Below are 15,519 nucleotides of genomic sequence, written 5' to 3'. Positions count from 1 at the left end.
TTCTGGCTATTCTGACCCACAATCCTCAAAGTGTTCAAAGCGCAATGTTATGAGGAAGTAGTATGTCCCAGTTGTATTCATACCAAAGAACGTATATGACCAAGAAGTGAAAGTCAATTGTTCGTTTCCAGCAGCAGAGCTACGCTTCCGCCGTTTTTGGACTATCGGACGCCAGTAAAACATCCGCCTAAAAAGTGCCGTACAAACGTAAAACTAAATTATTTCTATCCTATTGTCATATTCTACCGAAATGGCCTGTGTTGAACAATACAATATTATAAATATAATAAGTGTTTTCAGTCCAAAATGGCAGCAGTTGTCAAAAAAAACAAAAAAACACCAGTTTTGCTTCTGTACTCTTTGTGCATACTGCATGCAACATTGCGTACTTTTTTTAAGGGCAGCTGCAGTATGTACTAAAAGTAAAAAGAAAAAGTATGCGCTTTGGAACGTAGCCGTATTACAAACATACATTACTAAAATTACATTTTGGAAAACACATTTACAAATTAGAAAACACAACAAAACTGGAAACCAAATTAACAAAACAGAAAAAAGGACAAAAGGGAGCGACAACAATTCTTGTTCGCAATTAGACAGAGCCCAAGTTAATTATGTATTTTCTAAACTGTTGTGTTTTCATGTTGAATATTTTTGTTTTTTGTTTTTTTATTTTTATTTGTGTTTTATCTAATGTTGTTCTGTTTTGCCCCTCGTAGCCACCGTACTTGATGGACCACTGAAAAGATTTGTAACCGTGTTAGTATCTTGTCGAAGCTCTCTACTATATAAACCCAAATCCTACACCTGATGATGCAAGCACAGGCGGAGTACGGCAGTTTAGTCTGATGAAAACAATAATTAGAGTGTCTGTAGGCCTAAAAGAGTCCACTTTATAGGAGGGTGAATGGGGCCTTGCCACAAGATGAATCTTGTAGGGCTAATGGCATGTCAAGCTATGACAAGTACAAATTAGCTTGAAACCCAATGTGGCCTCTAAGCTGTCGCTAATTTCTTCTGCAGTCACTGGGCCATAATTATCATAAGAAGTATGTGATAAGTGATTAAAAAGAAAACCTGAGCACACAGGATATTCAACTTTATTAGATTTATTAAATTTAGAAGGGTTCCTTTGTCAAGGGAACATTTTATTTTTGTAATGAAATTGTATTTTTTCTTTTTACATAATTTAAGAGAAAATCAGTTTAAGGGGTTTTGTGGTGTCATTTCTTTTCACAATCTTTTACTTTACATTTTGATTGCAACATTTCAACTTGTGAACCTGATCAAAGAAATTACAAATATTTCATCACTGTCAGTCCAAGTTCATCTTAATGTCCAGACAGGGTGGAATTAAAATCCAACTTTAAGGTGATTTGGGCTGAATCTATTTAGCAGATATCATCTTCTACCTCTTAGATCATCATGTTTTTACTGTATTGTTTTATGACCTGCAGTCACTGTGGACAATAAAGGACGCTAAATACTGTTGTACACAATCTTTTTTTAAAGTGGTGTGGTTTTTGTATTTAATAAATCCTCTTTTAAAACCTAAACGTGTTGTTGACAGAAAAGTGAGATAGGTGATACATTTCCAAGCAGTTTGAGGGTCTTTCTTCTTTATTTGGATATTGACGCTCATAACACAGCCCTTACATGACGTGGCGCTGTGTGATAAAATGTATATCGGCTTGAACTGTACAGAGAAACATCCTGGTGGATATTAGTGGCAGAAAGCTGCTGCCTGAATCCCTTTATTCAAAACAACAGTTTTCAAGTTTTTCATATTTGTCCTTTATTTTAAGTGCTCCTCGTTATTCCCCTTCCTCCTCTGATGACTCCTCGGCCTCCTTCAACCACTGGATGAACTTCTGAAGCTGTTGGAGGAAAACATTTATCAGGACGGGGTTGTGAGAAAGTGACAAAAATTCAAAATACATTCAAGTAATTTGAGAAATATCCAAATTGCAAATTGGATTGTGATGTAATTTATTTCATGTAAATAATGGGAGCGTCACAGAATTTTGTCAAATATTCAGCAAGACATGCTGCTAGACTGGTCACATGACATATTCCTCTTTGCAAACAAGATTATAGTTCAAACCAGTCACTGCTTTGTGATTCTCTTTAGTATTTAGATATTGTAGAAAAAGGAAATGATCAATTGAAGACCACACCTACGTGAATCATGACTTTATTTCTCTATTATTTATTTATTTATTTAACTGACGTTTTTCTTTTCTTCCTTTCAAGTCTGGTTTGGTCCTCCATACATAGTTTATATTAATATCCAGTCACATTGGTTAAACAGCAGTGACCTATCCTAGTGTCTAATATATTTTTTTGTCCATTTCTATTAATTTGATTCCGCTTCATTTTATCTTCCTCTACATTGTCTTAAATCATTGTTGAATGCATTTTATGTATATGTTCTGTTGTGCTGACACCAGCTGGTAAACATTCTCTTACCACATCATCCATACTTCAACCCTTTACAGTGTAATTGTGAAATGATGTTATAAATAGTGTCCTATGTGAACCCAGCTACCTACCCCCTGGTTCTTGCGGAGCTGTCTGCTCTTGTCGGTGGTGGCTCCCTGGGAGAACCAACGCAGTATCATCTCCTCCTCCAGGATCTCGTGCTGGTACATGCTCATCAGGACCTGCATGGAAAATAAAAACACAGCATCTTCAGCACCAGGTTCAGACCAGGCTTGATGAATGCAGCGTAAAGCTGCAGAATGACATGGTTCCTAATATTCGATGACTGTCAGTTCAACTTGTATAAAATTCAGCAGATTACTGAGTGTAGTGGCGGTAATGGTGATTGACCCTGACCTTGACCATAGCAGCCCAGTGAGTCTCCTGCTCCAGGAAGTGCTCCTCGAAGGCAGACAGACAGTCCAGATGGTCCTGTGCTCTCTTCACGTAGTTCTTAAATACCGGCGCCCATTTGTCCAGCAACTGAGAGGAGCACAAAGACAAAAGTGAAAACTAAAACTTGAGGAGCTTTACTTCCATCATGTCTACACTGTAGAAAAAATAACATATTTACCGGTATGAGCAGAGTAGCGTATTGTGACGTGGTAAGCTGTGGGCCTTGCTGCTGGAAAGGATACTCCAGCACCACTCTGGTTAAAATCTGCATTACCTCTTTCAGAGTGATGTTGTAGGCGTACCTGAAGAGAATGAGGGCGTCAAACTGAATGTGCAAAAAAGTTTTGAAAGAGAGAAATAGGACTGCGGGCAATTTTTAAGTTCCTCCTTACTTGAGAGAGTTGATCTCGAGGACAAGATTGTCAAAGCTGATGTTTTCCTCCAAGCCTCTCTGCAGAGTCCCCAGCACCTCCATATGGAAGACTACACATGAACAGACCAAAGAACAAGAGTCAGAAAGGAGGACGGCTCAACCCAAACACACAACAGGGAGAAAATCAGAGGCCATTCGATCATCTTAGTATAAAGACATGATTTTAAACAGATTCTGTTGACTTTAATACCAGTGGTAACGCTTATAACCATTTTTTGCATATTTCTAATCATGTTTTTCTAAAAAGGTTTCCTGGAAAGAACTGTTTAATTTGGTAGTAATTATAGATTAAAAAAGAGACAATGTTTAGTTAGTTGTCAGGGTTTAAAATCAAATGCTGCTCTCCAGAGGAAAGACCCATTTAATTATAGTAAATATGCATTCATTACGGAAACTTTATTCTCCATGTTTAGTAATAATTAGTACTAAATTACATTGTTATTTGTTTTTTATAAACAATTACTACATTCATTTTAAAAAGTCAACAGGTTAATCTGTGATGCAAATTATAGTTAGTTGCAGCATTAAGTGATGAATTCATTCCATTCTGGGATGTATTTGTAAAACATTATCAAGCTTGTGAGAGTAATCAGATTAATCAGAGGATGACTATGATCACTGCTTTTTTTGTTGGTATTTTGTGTCTTTGGCCAGAAGGTGGCGCTCCTACAGCTCCACATACAGCTGAAATGAACAACTCTCACCGTTGACATCGTCCATCTCGGGGGACAGGATCACCGGGTCGTCAGCATCATCGGGCTCGCTGTCCTCACTTTCACTCTCAGGGTCGGGATTCAACACCAAACCTGTTGCACAGGAAGAAAACGCCACGCTGCTGAGACACGGACTATAGCATCATGGGAATGATGAACTTAACAAGCCAGCTACGCTGCTACCCTACCCCAGAGACACTGCGACAGCTCTTCATCCTCTGTGTCGTCCAGACTGCTGGCCTTCCAGATGTAACCTTTTCCATCCGCTCCAACCTCCGCTGGGTTAAACACTGGAGGACAGAAGAAGAAAACAGCTCATCACCACAAACAAACAAGCGTTTTGTTCATTCACGTTTACGTCGGTACGCAGTCAATACGCACCTTTCAGTTTGGTTTTGTCTTTGCTGTGACCAACTTCGGCGTCGTCACTCAGGAATTCGTCGTCGTCGTCCTCCTCTTCCTCCTCTGGATGGTGCATGGACACCACGGTGCCCTCGGGTAGAGAGATGTTTGGTCCAATCGCCACCTTGAAAACAGATCCAAGCAAATTAAGTGATGAGATGGAGACAGTCATAGATTTCACCAAATGGTACACAGAAAGTGGTAGATTTATACTAAAAAAATCTAGGTTTGGTAATCACAGTGATGAATACATGATGACAATACATGCATTGCTTACATTATACGCCAGGACACACTGTTTATTCAGCTTCACGCCTTCTTTGACCTCAGTCTTGTCGCAGACCACAGACTGGCTGATCACCACGTTGCTGGCAATGTGCACATTATTCCAGATGTAGGCATGATCCAGCGTTACATCGTCACCTGTTGTGATTAAAAAAGGGTACTATTAACACCACTTGTATTACGTACAATATATATAACCTCAATCACACTGGTCAGGGAGCTCACCGATGGTGCAATTGTTCCCGATGACGCTGTTATAAATGTAACAGTTGGCGCCGATGCTAGTGTCGGAGCCGATGAGAACGTTCTCCACCATCTGGCTGCCGTGGCCCAGGCTGACGCCGGAGCCTCGGTAGACGTTGTGGCGAGAAAACGTGCAGCTTCGTCCCTTCTGGTCAACGAAGTTAGCCTCGGGGGTGAGCGGGTAGACCCACCGCCGCACGAGGTCCGACGACACAGAGTCATACATGAGGAGGTTCGACACTCGGACGCCGTAACCGTCCTTGGTGGCATGCATGTGTATCTGGTTGCCCAGAATCTAAACAGAAATAAAATTAATTACGCGCTGAATGGCATCTGTAGCATAACATGATCCTAATTTCAATCAACGATGGCGGCGCTGTACCTCTTCGTTGACCAACATCCCTCTGACAAAGTCATTCCTAGTCTGGTAGTCGAAATTGTCAGTGAAGAGCTCAGCAACCTGAAAAAAAAATGAGAAAAACTTGTTACCTCAATCACTAACGGTGAGTTCAAGACCTCCTGTGTCTGTTTGGAAACTAACCTGCGGGGAGCAGATGCTGATGTGACAGTCCAGGAGGTCGTGTCTGATTTCAAACTCATCACTTCCATTGTGGAAAATGTTCTGCAAAACAAACAAAAAGGAGCAACCAATCAACCATCAAGCCAAACTAGCCCAAGTATGTGATTAAAATGTGAAACTCCTCCTACCATGGGGAACTGCAGCCTCTTCAGCCCTTGTGTCTTCTGGTAGTGTAAAATCCGCTGGCTCTTGCTGTCCATAGCGACGATGACATCGTCTTCCTCGCAGCGGGACTTGTGACCTGGAGATGATTCCTTGAACATCATCGTCATCACTGAGATGTTCTTCTCCATTTTTCGGCGATACCTGTGCGCAAGCAAAACGCCACATAGTAACAGGGCTGAATCTGGCTATACGATAACATACCATGATACTGGAGTTACGATTCTATATATTGCGATATATCACGATACTGTAAGCAAGGGAGATATATTACAATTTTTTTAATCTAATTTTAGGAAAACTGTTGAATAAAGCAGCTATTCTCAACCACTGGTGGCCTCAGAGTGCCATCTAGTGGGCCGCGGAGGTACTGCAAAATGGTTAGATTAAATTCTTTAAAATCTGATGGCCACTATTCTGTCTTTCAGAGGTTGTAGCGGGCTCAATTTTAAAGCTAGATGGTATGAAACTAAATAACCCAAGGAATCCATTAGTCCAAATCATGTCGTACTAGCTTGTTGCGAAGGAGGCTCCAAACTTACGCAAAATTTTGGCGAGGAAAAACTGGCATGGCCATTTTTAAGGGGATCCCTTGACCTCTGACCTCTAGATATGTGAATGAAAAAGGGTTCTATGGGTACCCACGAGTCTCCCCTTTACAGACATATATGTCTCAGATGCAGTGACACAAAATGGAGCGTTTCTTTTTAAACGAAAAAGGGATGTTGGGGACAGTAAAAGCTCCAAAGCATGTGGTGAAGAAATATGATGGTGACTATTTTAAAACAGACATCATTCTTACCTGTGCTCTTGCAGCGCCTGACTGATGTCAATATTCGACACCACGTCTCCGTAGACCAACAGAAAGTCTGAGCGCAGAAGGGATTTTGCATCAACATCCCTGAGCACATCCCCCAGGGAGCGGTACTGCTCTGAGGTGATGATGTGGACTGTGTTTGGAGACGTGGGTCGACACCACTTCGACTTCCTGTCAAGACACACAGGTGACAGGTCAAACATCTTTCATTGAGGCCAATATGCACAGATGTGGACAAACACACACAGGCCCAATTCCAAACCACCGCCTACACCCTCTCCCTACCCACTTCCACTCCGTTTGCGCGTTCGTGTGGAGGCTACGCCATATTAAGTGACATCCCAAACCAATTAGCGGAAGTGGGTTATAAAACCCTCCAACAGCGAGCCAGCATTGATGCCGACTTAACCAGCTGCCCTTACTGACGACGTGCCTCATAATATTACAACTTTTTTTCTCGTAAACTTCTGACTTTATTCTCATAATATTACGACTTTATTCTCATAATATTATGTCTTTATTCTCATAATATTATGACTTTTTTTCTCATAAACGTATGACTTTATTCTCATATTACGACTTTATTCTCATGACTTTTTTTTCTCATAAACGTATGACTTTATTCTCATAATACTACGACTTTTTTCTCGTAAATTTATGACTTTATTCTCATATTACAACTTTTTTTCTCATAAACTTCTGACTTTATTCTCATAATACTACGACTTTTCTCGTAAACCTATGACTTTATTCTCATAATATTATGTCTTTATTCTCATATGACTTTTTTTCTCATAAACGTATGACTTTATTCTCATATGACTTTTTTTTCTCATAAACGTATGACTTTATTCTCATAATACTACGACTTTTTTCTCGTAAATTTATGACTTTATTCTCATATTACAACTTTTTTTCTCATAAACTTTTGACTTTATTCTCATATTACAACTTTTTTTCTCGTAAACTTATTACTTTATTCTCATATTACAACTTTTTTTCTCGTAAACGTATGACTTTATTCTCATAATCTCACATATATTTCTTTCCCTGAATGTGTGTTAGTCGTGTATTTCTACACTCCACCTTACAGAAGGGTGCTTCATTGAGCTGTGAGTGTGACTCCTCCTGTCCTTCTGTAGGGACCGGATTGTTAACTGGACCATAGACAGACAGCATCAGTGAAACTTACAGCAGGTGTTCCTTGATCTTACTGGCCATCCAGCAGCAGAAGACAAACGTCTCCTGCACTCCGGTGGACGTGAGGAACTCCAGCGTGTAGTCGATCATGGCAACGTTACCCAGCGGCAGCAGAGCCTGTCAGCATCAGGAAACATGACAGATACAGACAGACACATGAGTGAAGTAACTGTACAGTCATGGTGGGAGAAAAGACCCCAAGTATTAGTAAACAAAACCAACACAGCTGCTCTAATAAGCTCTGTTATAACGCATCAGTGTGAGAGCAGCTCTGTCTCTGTCTCTGTTTACAGCATGGGTCATCAGTTAGCTCCTCGTTAGCTTAGCTCGCTGCCTACCCTCGGCTGGTCTTTGGTCACCGGGAAAAACCTCCGGTTGAAGCTGTCAGCGACTAGAACAGCCTGCAGCGGCTGCTCCTCTTCCTCCTGCTCATCTGCACCTTTTCTACCTGAAAGACCAGGACCCGAGCGGCTCTGTTTTCCTCCTCTACCGGCCATGTTTCACTCTCCGGTGCTAACTGTGTCATCAGACAGAGGACGGCGGCTGCGGGGGGACAAACTTTGTTTTGGTGGTTGTAGTGAAACGGCGAACTTTGGGAGATACAGGTGTTTAGTGCGTTTGTTTATCTTGTTTGAAACCATGGGAATAACACAGATTATATAACAGTGAATGTATACAATGGTGACCTTTTTAATAACAGAAATCTACACATTTTTTTTGTTATTTTTAATAACAGAAATGTACAAATATCCCCTAAATATACATTAAAAATTCCAACATGACGATTAAATCTTGTGTCACAGCCTCCCTCGTTCTGAATGGAATAAAATGTTGTGAAAAAAAATACTTGATTTATTTTTTGTTGGTCTAAAAAAAAGCATGGAAGAGGACAAAATTGGACAACATAGTTAACTATTACTATTTTAACTTTTCCTGGGGTTTAACACCACAATCCTTTTATCAACTAAAATGCATCATTGCTGTAACATTTAAATAAATAAATGTAATGTAAAACATTACAAAAATGAAAAAGAAAAAGGGCTTGGAATTTGACCATTTTGCTTTGTAAAAATATTTCCCAAATAACCGTTAAAGAAAACAATCTTTAACCTATTGTATTGTGAACAAAATAAAACAAAACATGGAAAAGGTTCGTAAAACAGTACGGAGTGTCCATGTCAAAACATTTTTAATTATATATCCTCGAGTTAACATGCTGAAAAAATAATTGTGGGATGCTTTGACTAGCCCCCAAAATCACAAATCTTTTTTTAAATACAATACATTTATACCAGAAATACTCTGACAATTGCCAGTTTTTGATGTTGTTTTGAAAAATATTCACTTTAAATTTTAAATTCCAGTCAGCCCACACAAGGGTGATATTTAATAGGAACATATTTAATAACCACAATTGAAACAGCAAAAATATTAAAAAAGTTCTCTTCTATTATAAGAATACTGGTGGCCTGGTGGAAGTATAAAAATACCTACTGTATAGTATAAAAATACCTACTGTATGAGTTTCACTTAAATCCAACTATCTACAATATCAGTACAGCTATGGCAGCAGAGGATCGTCATACTGAATCTCAGAGACCGATGATGTGAATAATATTTGAATAAAAACATGTTAGTGCTTTATTATTAGTTTATTATCTTCATAATGACGAGCTTTGCCATCACTGTTGCACAAAAATTTCTCCATAACAGATTTTTTTCTTCAGAATTACTTTATTGAAGACAAACTCAGTTACTGAACATCTGAACCAACATGTTTCACTTCAACAGAGACAAAACCATCTGGCTCCTGCCGTCCAACAGTTTAGGCAAGAACCTTCATTCGCTGTTCTGTGAAAGCTCAACAGTTTTTCATTTTGTTTTCAGCCACCTCAATTTGTAAAACACTGCCAGAAAAAAAAAGACTATTGGTGTTGTTTGGTTATCTTCTTGGCATGCTCCAACACGGAGTCGAAACGATTGGTCTTGGATGTCCAGGAAGCTGGAATTCCCTCAAATCCAACCTGTGAGCATTCAAATAGCACATTTTAGAAATCATCAACACTGGCATAATATAAAATATAATGAATGTAAGATTAGCACACAGTCATACCTGAGCTCCAAGACAGGCTCCAATGAAGGACCCTCTGCTCGAGGTGCACCCCCCGCAGCTCATGGTGTCTCTGATGGCCTGCTCGTAGTGCTTGGCCGTCAGGACTCCATGCAGCGCTGCTTGGAACGCACCAGGCAAACCTGAAAGAACATCAGCACCAGATGTGAATGACATTGTTACTGGTTGTCTCAATATTAATCTACAGTAAATGACAGCTTACAGGTAATACTTGATTACTGATCTTTGCTTATTAAAGTGCGACCTACTGATGAAAGAGGTTAAAACGAGCTTTGTGAGAATAATACCTCATGCGTTTGGAAACACAGCGGGGATTAGCTCCTTAGGAGTCTTTGATAGATTCTCCTTCACCTGATGAATGTGACCTGGAATCAATCAGAGAAGAACAAAAAACATGTAAAGCTACATAAAACATAATTTTTTTTGCATGTTATCTTTAGATTTAGAAATGTAGTAACAAACCGTGTTACCGTTCTCACAAATTATTACAAACATAGTAACTACTTAGTATATTAAACTTGCACCAAAGGAAACCCTTTAATCCCATGACTCAGTCACATGACTTTGGTTTAGTGAAGCAACAATGCTGCAGGCCTCACATACCGATGATGGCTTTGTCCAGATCCTGAGGCTGCTTCCTGTTCGGGTCACTGAGCTGACCGAGAACCGAGTCCAAGGCTTTTGGATCAGGACCATTCAGGATGAAATGCTCCAGGAACCTGGGAAATACGTCAATGCACAATCCGTTATACATTTCAATTTTAGTTTGCCCCCATCTGTACTTTTATTTCGCTATGTTTTCATTATTATTTTTTTTGTGAATTATTTGAACCACTGTATCTGTTTCTGTACACCTGAAATTCCTATGCTTGAGTTTGAGGATTTCTGCTGCGCTTGTTTCCAACTTCGACGTTCAAAGTTTGAAATGTACATGCAACTTTACATTTTAAATTCTATGTTGACCATTTTATGTTCACCTTACATTACAAAAAATAACTAAGCAAACTACATTTAAAACATTTACAAGCTACACGGCATAACGAAACGAAAGTTATGCTGTGTAGCATTTACAGTGATGATGGTTCACCATTACTGATGAGATGTAAGAAAACTGCAACAACTTCCAAACGTAAATGCTACTCCACAGCAGTTTTTCTATGTGGACGACGGAAATTCCAAATTTATGACATATCAGCAGAAAACTTTATCATATATGTTGATATTATATTTCAAATGTAGATACCTTTTTAAAGTATTTTGGGGTTATTTTGTCCTTTATCTTGATAGCGGACATTAGAGAGGAAACAGGAAATGAAGGATTTTAAGGACACAAGATTTTAAGTAAAGACATCACAAGCACATTCTAATACTACGTACAGTATACCCTCCTTCAACAGTGTTTATTCCACCATCACAGATGACGTCTTTTGTGTGCCTGTATTTGGTCGACTGTAAAAAAAAAAGTATTTGTGTCCTTTTATTGCAGCTACTTTCTACTGCATCAAGTGTGTCATTGTTGTATTGAGAAGTGTCAGTACTATTTACTAGTTAAAATGTCTTCACACTTGTTGTGCCTTGCAATTTAAAAAAAAATCCTGATGTTTTTGCCATTTATTATTTGTTTCAGATCCCAGATTCATAAAGTGAAAGCAGTAAATTTAGAGCAAACTGATGCACATGGAAAACATAATGACCTTGCAGCTGCTAGCGTCTCTGCCACACATGCGTCGTTGTTCTGGGTGACGCGGACTGCCTGCTCAACCTTTTCCAGCATCTCAGGCTTCCCTGCATAAAAAGCCACGATAGGAGCCAGTTTGGCTATTCCATCAATCTGACAGTCGTCCTCACAGCCTGTGGAGAATACAACGCATCAGTTAGAGCCGTTTCTCTTAGTTATGTCTTAGTTAATGTAATGAAATGACTGCAGATGTACCAGTTTCCTCTTTGCCTGCATCCACATTCTTCAGGAAGCTCTTCAAACTCGCGTGTCTCCATGGTCCCTCGATGGGCAGCTGAGGTCTTGGCCCTGGTACATAATACACAAGGTCAAACTCAACATCATCAGTATTCCCACCTTACTGAGTGAAAAGAGTTCTGCAACAATATAAAATACTTCTCTACTTGTACTGGAGAGTTTTTCTTACCTCCTCTCTCTCTGTAAGGATCGTTGACAGGCGTGTCATATTCTGATCCAGGCCCAAAGAATTTCAGTGTGCGCTGCTTCAGATCGTCAACATTTAGACCTGGCCATATAGGTTAATACACAACTTAGACGAGGGCAAACATAAAACTCACACTGTAAAGTCACACAATCATAACATTAATATATTTGCATTGAGGGTCTTCTGTTCAGGGTCTATCCATTCAGGTGTGGTTGGGATGAGTATACTACATGTCCAGAACAGACGTGAACCACTTTTTTGATGCTTTATTTTGTTCTTAAATGACACAGTTCCAACAGATGTAAAAGTCGGAAGTGAACGTGAAGCAGTCTACTGGGTCAATAACATGAAGAAGCAAGCCGCCTACCTCCACATTCAGACAGGGACTCCAGCAGGACAAAGGTCTGGTCTCCGTAGCAGCTCTGCTGGCCCGTCTGCCTCCTGTAGAAAGGGTTGGCCGACTCGGAGCGGAACTCAGGGTTTGGCTCCTGAGCCAGAATCCCCTGCAGCTTTGGGAGGTCGTACACCCAGTGGAGGGGCTGCGCTGTGGGGGACGAGTCGGCAGGTTAATTTCATTCTGATCATGAACAAGACGTTCCTTGAAATCAAATGGCTAACTGAGTATAGAAAAGGTGCTACATCATGCAAAACCACTGGTACTGTCTTTATGGGTAATGGAAAAAAAGGTAGAAGCTGAGCAGAAAAGTGCCTGCTGATGATAAGATGGGCAACAAAATAATTGTTCAGAGATTTGAACTTATTGTTTTGAAAAAAAAATATTCTCATTCAAGAATTGTGCCAAAGCGAATGAGAAAAACTGTAAAACAGGAGGTAGCACTTGGAAACAATTTTTAAGGCATTGTAATGACTACATGAGATACAATACAGAATGACAGACTTTCACCATCATTACCTGCTGCATCTGCAACTGTTGATCCTACGATGGCTCCTATCGCTCTGTTGGCCAGAGCTGCAGCCATCTGTAAAAACATTCAAAGTAATATTGCAGTTCAGGAGAATGGTTATTATTTGTTGATAAAAAATGAATGGTTGTTATTGTTATTAGAGCTGAAACTGTCCATTAATCAATCAACAGAAAATAATTTTTCTCCTGTATATATATATATAATATAAAAAACTTATGATTCCACCTGTATATATAAAATCTATTCTCGTATACTAATCTTATATATTTTCACTTAGTCCCATATGCATATAGCTCTATGTACATAACCTCTCTGTGTATAGATACAAATATAACCCAACCTGTATATACCATTTTTTCTTTATAATGCTGTTATACAAAATGTTTTATACAATATCTCATCAGTATGCAACTTATAGATAAGCTCTATAACTATATATGTATATGCCTATATACATACACCACATATATCCTCATTTGTATATATTGTCTTAATCAGAAACTTTACTAATGTGCACTCTGGTTAGATGCAAAACTGCATTTTGTTGTATTTGTACAATGTGCAATGACAATAAAGTTGTATATAATTGAATCTAATGTCACCAAGAGCCATCGATTATCCAAAAGAGTAATAAATATATTCATCGATAATGACAAATATTGTTAGTTCCAGCTCTGCATGCAATTATAATAACTAATATGTTAATAATAACTAATAAGTTAATAATAACTAATAAGTTAATAATAACTATTAGGTTAATTACATAGCTGTAATAAACAGTGAACCAATTCCCCATTAGTTGATCTTTAATTGACTGGCAGTTTGAGTTGATCTGCGCTCTACTACTTTTCTTACATTAGCTGAACGTCACCAAGAGAACATCAATTAACCAAAAGAATAATCAATATATTCATCGATAACGACAAATATTATATTCCAGCTGTTTGTAATTTCCACAGGATATTTCTCTAATAACTATTGGGTTAATTATATAACTGTAACAAACAGTAAACCAATTTCTCATTAGGATTTTTAATTGACTGTCAGTTAGATTTGATCTGCGCTCTACTACTTCTCCTACATTAGCTGACAGGCTAAGCTAACGTAAATAGTAGTTTAACAGATATTATCTCTCGGTGTCTTTCATCAGTAACGCCCTCCAGTACCGTATGACTTTAATGAGGCTTTGTTTACCTCTCTATTATATTTAACTCCAACAATTGGACTAAGTAGCCGCGATAGCAGCGCTTTTAAACACTGTAGACTGCTAACTGAAGCTAACGCTCTGCTATGCTACCTGACGTTGACTCACCTTTAACTCCTTTAATATAAAGTTATAATGAACAAACTAATACCGACACACAGCTGGCACTTTGTTTCAACCTTCAACACCTCCCGTAGGTAACAATTTAACTTCTACTTATCCGTAAAGTGAAAACAATCAGTGTTGTTCCTGTTACATGTTATGTAAGGTTGTTGCTCTTTAGCACCGCCCGCCGGGAAGCAGTGACATAACTAACCCCGCCCCCTTAAGGTGACCCTTTGACCAACATTATAACTGAAGTACAGATTTATAGACATATATATAAGCTGTAAAACAAGATATGTAGCTACCTAGACATGCTGTTTGGTATTTGCATATAAAAAGATAAAAAATAAAAGATAAAATAAGATAAAATACATGTTTCCCCATCATGTCTGATATAGGAACAGAAAATGTTTATCAAAGCTGTTATGGAAGATGTAACGTGACTGCATGAGATGTAAATGAAACTCACTTAATAATAAATAATAATTTATTTAATTTATATAGCACATTTTGAAATACAGCAAAATCTCAAGGTGTTTCACATAAAGGGTAAAACAATCATAATACAATGTTAAAACAATTTACACAAAAGAACCGTTCGATTAAAAGCGTTAGAATAGGATGAATAAACTTATAGACAAAATATTTCAAGACCTGAGTTAAAAAGTAAATAAAACAGAATATTTAGAGACCCAAGTTTAAAAGGAAAATGCAAACCAGGACCCGAGGGGAAGGCTGCTGAGAACAAAAACAGCAAGTGGAGTCTGAGGCCTGAATAGATCCTGGGAGCTGAGTGAAGAGCCCCTGAAGGTAGGTGGGACCAGCACATTTTATGGCCTTGTTTTTGGTTTATTGGGAGCCAATTTAGAGAGTGGAGGACTTAGATGATGTGCTGGGATTTTTATATTCTGTTGATGACACTGTTGTGGACATATTGTAACCTCTGGATAGCTTTGTTTGGCAGCAGAGAGTTGCAATAGTCATTGCGTGAGCTGATGAAGGCCAGTTTTTCTGCATCACGTTTGCTCAGGGAGGGTCTTAATCTGGAAATGTTGAATGAGGTTTGACAGACAGATTTAATGTGTGCATCGAAGGACAGCTCAACACCCAAGTTTTGTGACAAGTGACGAAAGAGGGATGGGGTGACCGTTGATGGTGATGTGGGGTGATACCAGCCTTTTTTTTTGTCTGATGGGGTTTGCCAATAAGCCAATGGCTTCTGACTTGCTGCCATTTAGCTGCAGGGAGTCGTTGCTCATCCAGTTATGGATGTCGTCCA

At 39.0% G+C, this 15,519-nt stretch overlaps 2 protein-coding genes across 2 annotated transcripts; both read right to left on the bottom strand.

Annotated features, from left to right (window-relative positions):
- Nucleotides 1-1,602: 1,602 nt before the first annotated feature.
- eif2b5 (eukaryotic translation initiation factor 2B, subunit 5 epsilon) lies at nt 1,603-8,267 on the bottom strand. The gene is made up of 16 exons (XM_074650369.1): nt 8,051-8,267; nt 7,705-7,829; nt 6,498-6,683; nt 5,662-5,839; nt 5,495-5,575; nt 5,336-5,413; nt 4,936-5,248; nt 4,703-4,848; nt 4,405-4,549; nt 4,212-4,313; nt 4,015-4,116; nt 3,270-3,360; nt 3,056-3,179; nt 2,839-2,964; nt 2,553-2,663; nt 1,603-1,877 (listed from the first exon to the last, which is right to left on the bottom strand). Exons 1-16 carry the CDS (start codon nt 8,207-8,209, stop codon nt 1,815-1,817), a joined length of 2,130 nt encoding a protein of 709 aa, XP_074506470.1. The 5' UTR covers nt 8,210-8,267; the 3' UTR covers nt 1,603-1,814.
- A 1,159-nt stretch (nt 8,268-9,426) lies between these two features.
- On the bottom strand, nt 9,427-14,436 carry LOC141776645 (crystallin J1C-like). Its single transcript, XM_074650370.1, has 10 exons — nt 14,244-14,436; nt 12,919-12,985; nt 12,373-12,549; nt 11,988-12,086; nt 11,777-11,869; nt 11,538-11,694; nt 10,447-10,562; nt 10,131-10,208; nt 9,826-9,965; nt 9,427-9,736 (listed from the first exon to the last, which is right to left on the bottom strand). The coding sequence occupies exons 2-10, from the start codon at nt 12,983-12,985 to the stop codon at nt 9,638-9,640; spliced, it is 1,026 nt and encodes a 341-aa protein (XP_074506471.1). The 5' UTR covers nt 14,244-14,436; the 3' UTR covers nt 9,427-9,637.
- Nucleotides 14,437-15,519: the final 1,083 nt, after the last annotated feature.

The sequence above is a fragment of the Sebastes fasciatus genome, chromosome 11 (genome assembly GCF_043250625.1).
Source record: "Sebastes fasciatus isolate fSebFas1 chromosome 11, fSebFas1.pri, whole genome shotgun sequence".
NCBI classification, from domain to species: domain Eukaryota; kingdom Metazoa; phylum Chordata; class Actinopteri; order Perciformes; family Sebastidae; genus Sebastes; species Sebastes fasciatus.
Note: the sequence above shows the minus strand (reverse complement) of the source record. Positions and strands in the feature narration are given on the sequence as shown.